The 12,319-nt window shown below is 50.9% G+C and overlaps 1 protein-coding gene across 1 annotated transcript in view; it reads left to right on the top strand.

The window, feature by feature from the left end:
• The first annotated feature begins 729 nt into the window (after nt 1-729).
• The window catches only part of LOC128562067 (uncharacterized), a 152,631-nt gene continuing 141,041 nt past the window's right edge, over nt 730-12,319 (top strand). Inside the window, 7 exon segments of the mRNA XM_053556665.1 lie at nt 730-823; nt 991-1,044; nt 2,354-2,514; nt 4,888-4,958; nt 6,930-7,095; nt 7,170-7,304; nt 8,601-8,781. Of these exon segments, the coding sequence (XP_053412640.1) occupies nt 730-823; nt 991-1,044; nt 2,354-2,514; nt 4,888-4,958; nt 6,930-7,095; nt 7,170-7,304; nt 8,601-8,781 (862 nt within the window).

Genomic DNA, 12,319 nt, shown 5'->3' with positions numbered 1-12,319 from the left:
TGAGTTAAATACATAAATAATAGCACCTGGCCTGTGTGCCTTATAAACGTGCTACATGACCATCAATCATCTTCCTTCATCCAATCTTTCCAATCTCTAGGGTGGACTAGGTTCTTTTCCAGGAGCTGGGGGATACCATGTTAAATACAACAACAAAGTAATTAAATAATTTACAAATTATGCAAAGGCTTATGGAGAGAATGAGGTGTTAAGATAGAGATGGATAGATGGGGCCCTACCCTGAACAGGGTGGTCAGGGTGGGCCTTTCTGGGGAGGGATGTTCGTGCTGAGACCTAAAGTGTCCTGGGATGTAGAGGGCAGGAGGAACAGTGTTGAGGCCAGAGGGAATAGTGTGTGTAAGGCCTTGACCTGGAGAGGAGCCACTGGCATGGCTGGAGGACAAGAGAGGAGTGGGATGTAGCCAGAGGGGCAGGCAGAGACCAGCTTGCCTGGGCAGGATTTTGTCACGAGTGCAAGTGGTGGTGTAGGGAATTGGGGTGGAAATCTTAGGAGCAGTTAAGCAAGTGAGTGATGTGTTCTGATTTATGCTTTTAAAAGATGACTCTGGCTGCTGGGTGGACATAGGGGAAATAGACTATGCAGCTATCCAGACAAGAGAAGATGTGGCTTCATCTAGGTGACAGCTGTGGGGTAGAGACAGGGAGGGGAGACCTGCATGTGTCAATGGAATTGGCGGCACTTGCTGGTGTGGTAGACTCAGGGTGGCGATGAGGGCTGTGGAGCGGGATGACTGCCAAGTTACCAGCCTGAGCAATTGGGAGATTGTGGTACCAGTGTCCAAGACGGGAAGCGCATTTCTGGGCAAAGGGAGATCCCTTTCAGCCCTACGACAGAAAGGAGAGGGGCATTAGCTCTTCTTGTCTCCTTAGCCCCACGACCCCCTCCATGAGCAGGTCAGTGGCCATAGGGTGGGGCTCTTCCACGTCTCTTCTGGCCTTGGCCTGGTTCTATCTGATTTGTGATTTCAGAAATTCCAGATGTGAAGGCGGGGCAGGCGGCCTCCTGCATGACTGCATGCACAGGTGAGTGAGTCCTCTCTCCAGACACCTTATTGTGTCCCTTATTATACCTGTTGTGACGGGGAGCCTGAGCCAAGACAGGGCTGGGCAGGGTGGTTTGAGGGGATAACTCCCGGCATGCCATAGGGACGGCCTCAGAGGGCCTTGGCCACTTCACAAAGGAGCAGTTGTGAGGATTCACAAAAGAGCAGTTGTGAGGAATAAGGTGAGTTCTGTGAAGGCCCCCTGCAGAGGCAGAGAAGAAGGTAAGCCCAGGGTGGACTGTTAGGCCAGCTTGCCCCAAGGCCTAGCCAGCTCGGTGGACTGCCTCAGGCCAGCTCGCCCCCAAGGCCTGGGGCTTTCTCCTCACACTTTGTGCTCCCCAGGTGGAATAAAAGTCTTCGGCAGATGAGGCCATTTTTCATCTTGGGGCAGAGTAGATGACAGATCCTTGGGGGCAAATTCTTTGGAAATTGAGAGCATCTTGGGAAAATGTGGTTCTGTCTCAAGGGAATTGACATAAACATGTTAATTCAGTCATAGGCCTGGGGAAGGGTGAGGCATCATTACTGGGTTTCACAATCAATCCCCTGGCATAAACAGAGAGTTGGTTAGAGAATTACAGGCCTCTGTGTTCCCTAAAACAACTCTTCCCCAGAGCAACTACTCCTCACCCCAGAGCTGGCCAGCTTCCCAGGTTTATCTGCTGTGGAGATCAGGAGACTAGCCCTCTACTGCCAGGTGATGTTGTCAAGGCAGTAATCAGATTGCCAAGATTTGAATCCCAGCTGTGTGACCTTGGGTAATTTAGTTAACCTCTCTGAGTCTCAATCACCCCTCCTTTGTAAAATGGAGAAAATAAAGAGTACGCACCCACAGTTGGTTAAGAGGCTTAAACGAGTTCATAAAATGAAGAGCAATGGTTCTCAGTCTGCGTGATTGTCTACCACCCCAGGGGACATTTTGCAAACATGTCTAGAGACATGTTTGGTTGTCACAATGGGGCTGTGTCACTGGCATCGAATGGGTAGAGGCCAGGGATGCTGCTAAACCTCTTGAAAATACACAGGAAAAAACTCAGAACCCTTGCTGTGTAGCAGCTCTTAGAAGAGGGCCTAGTCGGTGACAACATGGCTAACATTTATTGAGCACTTACCGTTATTACCTTTCTTTTCTTTTTCACCCTGGGTATAGGCAGGTACCCAGCATTCCCCAAATTGGGAGCAGGCAGCTCAGGGCCCAGATGGAGAGGCCTGAACGGTGCAGGTGGTGTTGGGGTCCTGGAGGGTGGCAGACGGTCCAGGCGACATTGTTCTCTCGGTCTGCCTTCTAGGGTCAGCTGGGCCCCAGCTCCCTGTGGGCAGCAGATACATCTACCGCTTTTCCACCAATACCAGCACCAGCCTGCAGGGATCACTGGTGGAGGGGAGCGGCCTCGGCCTCCAAGGCTTGGCTGTCCTTGATGTGGTTGGCCCATGCCAGATGGCCTTATGGGTGAGTGTCTTTGGGCATCTGGGAGATCATGTTGACAGAAGGAAGGGTCAAGGGGAAGCCACAGTCCCCCAAATTTCCAATTTATCAAAAGTTGGCAAGGAGATAAAGAACTGACTTATTTCAAAGATTTGGGGTGAAAAGGAAAATTTTATGACACCCGTGGAGGCTGATCAATGAAATATATTTTAGCGTAAATAGCGTAAACATCAAAAATATTCAGAAGAATTACTTTTCACACACAGAAAAGCCCTGTATGTCAATCATTAGAGCAAGAAATGAAGTTAACCCCAGAACCTCCCTCATACTTCCTCCTGGTCACTTCCCCCAGAAGTTAGGGGAAGAAAAGAAATCAGCTTCTCAATTCCCATCACCATACGTCAGTGTCACCTGTCTCTGAACTTCTCTTTAACGGGATTATAGTGGATGTTCCCCTTTGTGTCTAGCTTCTTTTTATTTATTTTTTACTGTAGCAAAATATACATAAAATTTATCACTGTGAGCATTTTAAGTGTGCAATTCAGGGGCATTCAGGACCCTCACATGGTTGTGCCATCGCCACCAATGCCGCCACCCTTCTCCAGAGTGTTTTCAGCATCCTAGACCGAAGCTCTGTCCCCATGACACGGGAACTTCCTGCTCCTGCCCTTCTCGCAGCCTCTGGCAACTTCTGTTCTACTTTCTGTCTCTATGAATTTGCCTGTTTTCGGATCTCACATAAGTGGGGTCACGCAATATGTGACCTTTCCTGTCTGGCTTCTTTTCAAGTTAATCCATGTGGTGGCATGTATCAAAATTTTATTCCTTTTAAACTTTAGTTTTTATTTTTAATTGTGGTAAGGAACACATAACACAAAATTTACTGTCTTAACCACTTTTAAGCACATAGTCTAATGAAAGATTTAAAAAACATCTTTCATTTTATTATTTGTTTGTTTATTTATTTATTTTTTGAGACAGAGTCTCAAGCTGTCACCCTGGGTAGAGTGCTATGGTGTCACAGCTCACAGCGACTTCCAACTCTTAGGCTTAAGCAATTCTCTTGTCTCAGCCTCTCAAGTAGCTATTATTTGTTTATTTATTTTTGAGACAGAGTCTTACTCTATGACCCCTGGGTAGAGTGCCATGGCATCATTATGGCTCACAGCAGCCTCAAACTCTTGGGCTCAAACAATCCTCCTACCTCAGCCTCCTGAGTAGCTGAGACTACAGGTGTCCACTAAGCCCAGCTAGTTTTTCTGTTTTTTTTGTAGAGATAGGGTTTTGCTCTTGCTCAGGCTTGTCTTGAACTCCTGAGCTCAAGCAATATACCCGCCTCAGCCTCCCAGAGTGCTGGGATTACAAGTGTGAGCTACTGTGCCTGGCCTTCTATTTAACATTTTGGACATAGGGGACATAGTTATAATGGATGGCTTTTAAGCAAAGGATTCGACATCAGGCACAGTGCTGAGGAACATTGTCCAGGACTTTTTCACCACAATGTTTCCTGAACATTGTCCAGGAAACCATGTTAACACTAAGCGGCACTGTATTTCACCACAGGACTTTAAGCCTGGGTGACAGGAGGAGGGGAGGTGATTTGAAGGAAGTAGAGGAATTGGGTTTTAGGTAGGATGAATGATGATGAGTCACTGGAAAAGTGAAATCACAGGACCATGAAATGCTCTGTATGGTGCTGGAGCAGTGGCTGCAGGTCTCTGTGCGTTGTACCGATCTATAGAATGCGCAGCCCCAGGAGGGCACCTGCTGTCCACTGTGGACGTGGGGTGACTGTGCCTGTGGGCTGTAGCTGGTGTACCACTCTGGAGGTGACGCTAGTGGGGGAATTTGTGTGTGTGTTGGAGGGGCAGGGGGCATATGGGAATCTCTATGCCTTTGGCTCAATTTTGTTATGAATCTAAAACTGCAATAAAAATGAAGACTACTAAATAAAAAGGTAAAAATCAGTTGTGTCAGGGAGGCAGGTTTTAGGGATGTTATTTTCCCTTTTTAGGAAGTCCATCTTTTGCACTAAATGCACACAGCTGTGGTGACTGGGTCATCAGCTCTTTTATTCATCATGGGCAAAGCCTTCCTTTTTCTCTTTGCTTTACAATTAAACATTTTGTTGGTGCTGTGTAGTCATATGAATCTCTCAACCAAGCTTCAGAGTCTTTTTGGGCAGAATGAGAACTTTCCAGACATTTAGTGGGGAGCAGTAGGTACCTGGGTGTTTCCATTACCCTGGAGACATTTGGCAGCCAGCACCCAGGAGCTAGGCCTGCCCTCTCTGCCTTGACCCCAGCATAGGCCCTAGAACTGCTTTGTGGGTGGGGGTGCTGGCATGGTCCTGGGACATCACAGGAGACATCACCAAATTGGTGCTTTCTGTTTTAGCTCCAAGACTTCCAGGTGACACCCATCCTTGGGTCCAAGGTGGAGGACTGGGCAGATTCTGAGAGTTTGAGGTAAGATGGCTGCCTGGCCTTAGGGCCGGGCCCCACTGAGGACAGCATGGGGTAAGCCCTGGGTTCTCTTGTGATGGCCGGCAGGCTCCGAGTGCACCAGCTTAGATTGGGAGACCCCAGTTGAGTGAGAGAGATGCCTCCTTGGACTGACGTTTGAAGAAGACTCCATCTCTGTGTGTTAGCTCGTCAGGCATCCAGCCTGTATCACCAACAGAGGCCATTTGGAGCTGTCATGATGTGGGTGGGAGCTGTAGGTGGCTCACGAAAGCCTGAGGTGACCCCCTCTTACCACGTTCCCCTGCCTATCACTTCCAGCTTGTCCAGACTTCTGTCTGCCACTTACCCCTTGTACGTCATCCCTGAGCACATTCTGGAGACTCTGACCAACCGGGCTGTGAGGCCCTGTGAGGCCCACTGAGGCCAGCCTTCTCCCCTCCCCCATGCTGCTGAGACAGAGGAGACCTGGGTCCTCTCCCATCCCAAGCTAAGCCCCCTTTTGTGACCCAGACAAGCCTGGAATTCTCCCTCGGACTTGTTTCCCACGCCTCTCCGAGGGTGGCCTCGGTGGCCTCAAAGCTCAGAGCAGCCGCCAGCCTGAGGATACCTCCTTCACTGAAGATTCCTCTTCCTTTTTTATTGCAAATGTATTTGTTAAAAATAAAGCCTTTGTCTGGGGGTAACAGAATGGGAAATACTGCAGAGGGGCAGACGGACCTGCTGAAAGGCACGGGGAGGGCTTCTCCAAGGGGACTATTGTCCCCTAGCTCCATCAGAAATGCTAAGTCACCAGGCCAGGGGCTGTCAGGTCCTTGAGGCCAGACTGACATGTGCTGTTCTGGGAGAGGCGCACACCATTAGCATTTCTCCCATCAAGGCTTGAGACCCAGGGGACCTCCTTAAGAAGACCCCTAGACTTCTGGTGGAGTTGAAGAGGGAAGGGACAGTGACCCCCCCCAGGAGGTAGAAGTGGGGGCACTTTTGTCCCCTACTGTTCTGCCTTGTTAGCTAGTGGGGTTGGGGACTTGGCAGTTGGGGACATCATTCTGTGTCTCAACAATGACATTCTCAGGGTTTCTGAGGCCTATGTCACTGGGGCCAGTCTGCCTGGGTTCACGTTCCAGCTGTGACCCTGAGCAAGTCACAGAACTGCTCTTAGCCTCAGTTTCCTCATCTGGAGTGTGGGGAGGGGATCTGTAGGGAGTGAAGAGACTTACTCTCCACTCCTCTGGTTCAATAGCTGGGACCGTGAAATAAACAGACAGGAGGAAAGGTGTGCAGACTTACTGTGAGCTCAGGGCAGCATAGGGATGAGAGGGAAGACCCCAAAGCACTGAGATTGGGGGGTTATACTCTGTGTTTATGGGGATGCAGGAGGAGGGAGGCAAACAAGTTGGAGAACAGTGAATTCCTAAGCCCTTGGAAGAACAGTTGGGAGAACTAGTTTGGGACGAAGTTTGGGTGTGGTGTCAACCTCTAGTGTCCTCTCTTATAACTAGAGTTACTCTCCCCAGGTTGATGACACTCCCAGTAAGGGACTGATGACAATGTTGTTCTTTTTGGGGTAGTTGTCTGTAGACAGATGAGGGGGGAATCAGAGAAAGCCTCTCCCTGCATTTCCTGCTTTTCAAGCGCCTTGGAGTCAAGATAATGAACATGTGGATGTCCTGGGGTGGCTCCTCTCTGTCTCTGGGCTCAAGTGAGCTTTGGAGTGTAGGAGGTTCTTGGAAGCGTAGCCTTCTAGTATTTTGTAGACATGTACTTTTTATCCCAGTGGTGACAAGGTTGAGGACAGCTTTGAGCAGAGCTGGCTGCCCCAGACCTTACCTGAGGAAGGGAGTCAGGCTATTTGCAGGGAAGTGGGGGTACCCTGGGGGCTGACCTGCAGGAGGGCAGGGATGCTGTGGCCTCTGGCAATGAACAGGTGGCCTGGGATGCCGAGGCTCTGCCTCACTGCTGTCCACTGCTTTGTAGGGCCACCCTGGGCCGTAGCCCACTCCGCTTTACCCTGCATTCTGGCCGTGTGGTGCGCCTGTGTCCCCACCATACAGAGCCGCGCTGGATGCTGAATGTGAAGCGTGCAGTGCTGAGCCTCCTGCAGGGCCACCCGAGTGTCCGCAGCCCTGAGACCCTCGATGAGGTGAGGTATAGAGCCAAGAGGGGGCTGAGGGTAGGGTGGGCAGGGGACTGACCTGTCCCCCACCTGCCTGTTAGGTGGATGTCCTGGGCCAGTGTCCCACCACGTACCACCGACACGGAGAGTGGCTGCACAAGACTAAGGACCTGTCACGGTGCTCCCTACGTAGGGCGCGCTCTTCACTGCCTTCCCAGGCCCTGCCAGGGGTGGTGGTGAGTGCTGAGCCCCCCCAAAACTCCCCCCTCCCTCCAAAGCTTCCCCTTCCTCCAAAGGTCCTCTTCCTTACAAAGCTCCCCCTCCCTCCAAAGCTCCCCCTCCCTCCAAAGCTTCCCCCTCCAAAGCTCCCTGTCCCTCCAAAGCTCCCCCTTCCTCCAAACCTCCCCCTTCCTCCAAAGCTCCCCTTCCCTCCAAAGCTCCCCCTCCCTCCAAAGCTTCCCCCCTCCAAAGCTCCCCGTCCCTCCAAAGCTCCCCCTTCCTCCAAACCTCCCCCTTCCTCCAAAGCTCCCCTTCCCTCCAAAGCTTCCCCTCCCTCCAAAGCTCCCCCTCCCTCCAAAGCTCCTCCTCCCTCCAAAGCTCCCCCTTCCTCCAAAGCTCCCCCTTCCTCCAAAGCTCCCCTTCCCTCCAAAGCTTCCCCTCCCTCCAAAGCGCCCCCTCTCTCCAAAGTTCTCCTCCCTCCAAAGCTCCCCTCTTCCCTCCAAAGCTCTCTTCTTTCCTCCAAAGCTCTCCATCCTCCCTCATCCCTCCAAAGCTTCCCCTTCCTCCAAAGCTTTCCATCCTCCCTCCAAAGATCTCCCTCTTCCCTCCAAAGCTCTCCATCCTCCTTCATCTCTCCAAAGATCTCCCTCCTCCTTCCAAAGCTCCCCCTCCTCCCTCCATAGCTCCCTCCATTCCAAGGCTCCATCCAAGGCTCCCTCCCTCCAAAGCGTCCCCCTTCCAAAGCTCTCCCCTTCAAAGCTCCTCCGCTCCAAAGGTCTCCCTCTCTCCAAAGCTCCCCCTTCCTCCAAAGCTCCCTTCCTTTTCTCCTCTCTCCAAAGCTCCCCCTGCGTCCCCTACCCTCTCCTTCCCTCCTGCCCCCCTGCCTGAAGATGTGAGTATGCTGTAAACAGTGAACATCTGTAGGAGGGCAAGGAGAGGGTGGTCAGTCTTGACTGTTGTTATCATAAGTCTTAGCAAAGGGCCACCTGCAGACTCCGCTGTCTCTGGTGTTTTCAGGCTGGGGATTGCTGTTCCTCTGCTTGTGGTTACCTTTTACTGGACTCTCTTGCTTCCCCTCATCTTCCTCACCTCTCACTTGCCTTGCCTGGGCTGCCATTGCCCCTGCGCAGGTCACAGTGGGAGCTGGGTGGAGCTGGGATGAGCCCTCACTGGGGCGGGGGTGGGGTGGGGGGGTGGGGTAGGGTGGGGCGGCTGATGCTCTCATGTGCCCCCTTGGCCCCTCCCCTTAGTTCTAGCTGCTGCAGTTTTCAGGGGCCTCAGCTGTCTCTCCCCTCACCCCCTTGGTCCTGCAGCCTGGCCTGGCCTCCGACCTGACCTGTCTGCAGAGCTTCCAGGCTGGTGTGCTGAGGGAGGCCTTCTGCACTGAGCTGGATGCCGTGGGGCCACTCTCCGAGAAGGCCAGTGCTGTGCAGATGTGGACCTACTCCTCACTCACCCTGCTGGATGACATGCCCCCGGACCCAACCCGCACAGGTGACATGGCCCTTCCCCAGATGGCCATTACGCTGACCATGGCACGTGTCTGAGTGTGGGGACCCTCAGAGGAACCTTACAGCCTCCTCTGGCTGGAGGGGCTTGACCACGCCTAGACTCCATCCAAAGCTCTCCCTTCCAAAGCTCTCCCCTTCAAAGCTCCTCCGCTCCAAAGGTCTCCCTCTCTCCAAAGCTCCACGCCTAGACTGTACCTGCCTGGGCACCCCTAAATCATTTCTTTTTTTTTTTAAGACAAAGTCTTACTATGTTGCCGTCTGTAGACTGCTGTGGTGTCACAGCTCACAGTAACCTCAAACTCTTGGGCTAAAGAGAGTCTCTTGCCTCAGCCTCCCAAGTAGCTGGGAGTACAGGTGCCAGCCACAATGCCTGGCTATATATATATATATATATATATATATATATATATTTTTTTTTTTTTTTTTTTTTTTTTTTTTTTTTTTTGCAGTTTTTGGCCAGGGCTGGGTTTGAACCTGCCACCTCTGGCATATAGGGCAGGTACTCTACTTCTTTGAGCAATAGGCGCTGCCTCCGGCTATTTTTTTGTTATAGTTGTCATTGTTGTTTAGCAGGTCTGGGCCGGATTGAAACCCACCAGCCTCAGTGTATGTGGCTGGCACTGTAATCACTGAGCAACAGGCACCGAACCCCCTAAACCATTTCTAAAAATGTCCATGGTCAGGAGAATGAGCCTCTTCTAGAAGTTTCTCCAGACTCTTTCTGCAGGCTCAGATGGCTCTAGTTTAGTCTTGTCCTTTCTCCCTGGCACATCCTCAGTGCACACGGAATCTTCTTGTTCCCAGCTTTTGTGGAAGAATTCCCCTTAAATCCAGTGACCCTTCAGTCTGCCTATTTTGGGGGCATGCTGACTCAGACTTCCCGAGAAACCCCAGCAGGGGCCTGCCAACAGACAGCATTCCCCAGAGTTTAGCTCTTTCCTACATCTTTGCGTGGAAAGAAACAAGCAAGGCCCACATCTGGGGGAAAGAGATTTCTCTTTCATGTCTAGAAACCAGCTATTTTCCAGAATAATGAAATAAGGATGGTAATTCTTACTGCTGACATTTTGAAAGTATTTACTGTAGTCTGGTAACTGTGCTGGGCACTTTATGTGCATGATTTAATTTAATTCTCATCAGAACCCCATTAGGAAGGTACTGTTACTAGTTACCTTGTTCAGATAAGGGAACTGCGGCTCAAAGAGGTCAAATGACATGTCCAAGGTCACACAGTGAATAAGAGGTGGAGCTAGTACTTGAAGCCCTGCAGTGTGGTATCTGTGTGCCTTGGTGGACAGGCCTGCTGCACTGCCTGAGGGAGAACCCAGTAGACAGAGCCTTGGGGCGTCCCCAAATTCCATGGCTCCTGGAACCCTGTTTAGGATCCCAGCTTGAGATCCCCACACCCACACCCTCACCCTCGCTACCCAAACCAGCAGAGGCTGGAAGCACCTGGGCTTGTCAGGATCTGGGGGCATCCCATTGAGTTGGATGAGATTTTCATCTTTTGGTTTTTTTTTTCTTTTCAATGGCTTTACTGAGAGAGAATTCACATGTCATACAACTCACTGTTTAAAATGTGTAATTTGGGCGGTGCCCATGCTCAGTGGGTAGGGCGCCGGCCACATACATCGAGGGTGACCAAGGGTGGTGGGTTCAAACCTGGCCCAGGCCAGCTAAAAATCAACAATGACAACTGCAACAACAACAACAAAATAGTCAGGCATTGTGGCAGGCACCTGTAGTCCCAGCTACTTTGAAGGCTGAGGCAAGAAAATCACTTAAGCCTAAGAGTTCGAGGTTGCTGTGAGCTGTGATGCCATAGCACTCTACCAAGGGCAACAGAGTGAGGCGCTCTCTCTCTCTCTTTTTATTTTTTTTTTTGCAGTTTTTGGCTGGGGCTAGGTTTGAACCCACCACCTCTGGCACATGGGGCTGGCACCATATTCCTTTGAGCCACAGGCGCTGCCCTTGAGGTTCTGTCTCAAAAAATAAAGATAAAAGTAAATAAATAAATAAAATGTATAATTTAATAGCTTCTAGTAAATTCACTAAGTTGTGCAACCACCACCACGGTCAACTTTAAAACATTTTCATCACCCTAAAAAGAAACCTTGGCCCCATTAGCTGCCACCGCTGCCCCCATCTGCCTGCTGCCCCCATCCGCCTGCTGCCCCCATCCGCCCGCCGCCCCAGCCCCAGGCAGCCTCTTGTCTGCTTTTTACCCCTGTGGATTATTTGCCTGTCTTGATGCTTCATACAAATGAAGCCACAGAGCGTGACCTTTGGCGTCTGACTTCTTTCACTCAGCCCAGTGTTTTCAAGATTCATCCACGTTGTTATCAAGAATTAGACTCCTGGGCGGTGCCTGTGGCTCAAGGAGTAGGGCGCTGGTCCCATATGCCGGAGGTGGCGGGTTCAAACCCAGCCCCAGCCAAAAACCACAAAAAAAAAAAAAAAAGAAGAATTAGACTCCTTTTTTTTGGTGAATAATATTCCCTTGTATTGCTAAGTTTTTGAATGTTTTTTCTCTCATTCCCAAGAGGCTTTTAGAGATGGAACTGGATTCAAATTCTGACTCTGTGTTGTGTGACTTGGGCCCCTGTCTTGTCTCTGTGCCTCAGTTTCCTTTATTATACATATTTGGGAGCACAAAATATGTATATTATACATATTTGGGGTTACCTTACAGATTGTAACCTTTGAAGATCCTCCACACTTTGAAGATCCTCAATGGGTCTTCAGACCCTGCCTGGGCTCCAGGGCTTGTACTCACAGCCAGCTTGATCCCTGTCACTCTGAGGCTGACATTTTCCTATGAGAAAGAAACCACTGACAGAGCAAAACACAGACAAGGTGGTTTGAGACATTGACGTGATAGAAATGAAATAACGTGGTGGCCATGTGAGAGCCAGTGACTTAGATGGGTGGGTCGGAGGGTCTCTCTGAGGAAGTGACATTCTTACTGAAGGAGGAGAAGGGGTGGGCTGTGGAAGATGTGGGAAAGGGCATCTGGGAGGAGCAAGGAGTGCAAAGGCCCTGGGGCAGGCACCGAGGGGTGGAGAAGTCTCAGGAACAGGTGGGTGTGTATGTGCACCTGTGTGGAGTCAGACACACACACATGGTGAGGGTGAGTGTCCGGACGTGGAACAGCCTGACCATGGTGGGCAGCATTTCTAAAGCGCAGTCCACTGAAGCCAAGTTTGGTGTGTATTGGGGGTTCAAGGAAGACCTGTAGCCACGGTGGGCATCAGAGCAAGGTTCAGGAAAGACCCACATCACAGTTGTGAGGAGAGTGACACAGGGGCAGTTTCTGTCATTATCCATGTTTAATTAGGAAGTAGCTGCAGGGTTCAATGCATGAGTGAGATTGAGATATTTTTTTTGACAAGGTGACACCTGACATGGTGCAAAAGGAGATAGTGAAAAGTGAGCCCCCTCTCTCTCTGTCTCCCAGCCCTCTGATCCCTCCCCAGCGGGTGACACCTTTCCTGGAGTGTAGTAGTCCTTCTGGATTCAGC

Source organism: Nycticebus coucang, chromosome 12 (assembly GCF_027406575.1).
Source record: "Nycticebus coucang isolate mNycCou1 chromosome 12, mNycCou1.pri, whole genome shotgun sequence".
Lineage (NCBI taxonomy): Eukaryota > Metazoa > Chordata > Mammalia > Primates > Lorisidae > Nycticebus > Nycticebus coucang.
This window is presented reverse-complemented; position numbering and strand designations above follow the sequence as displayed.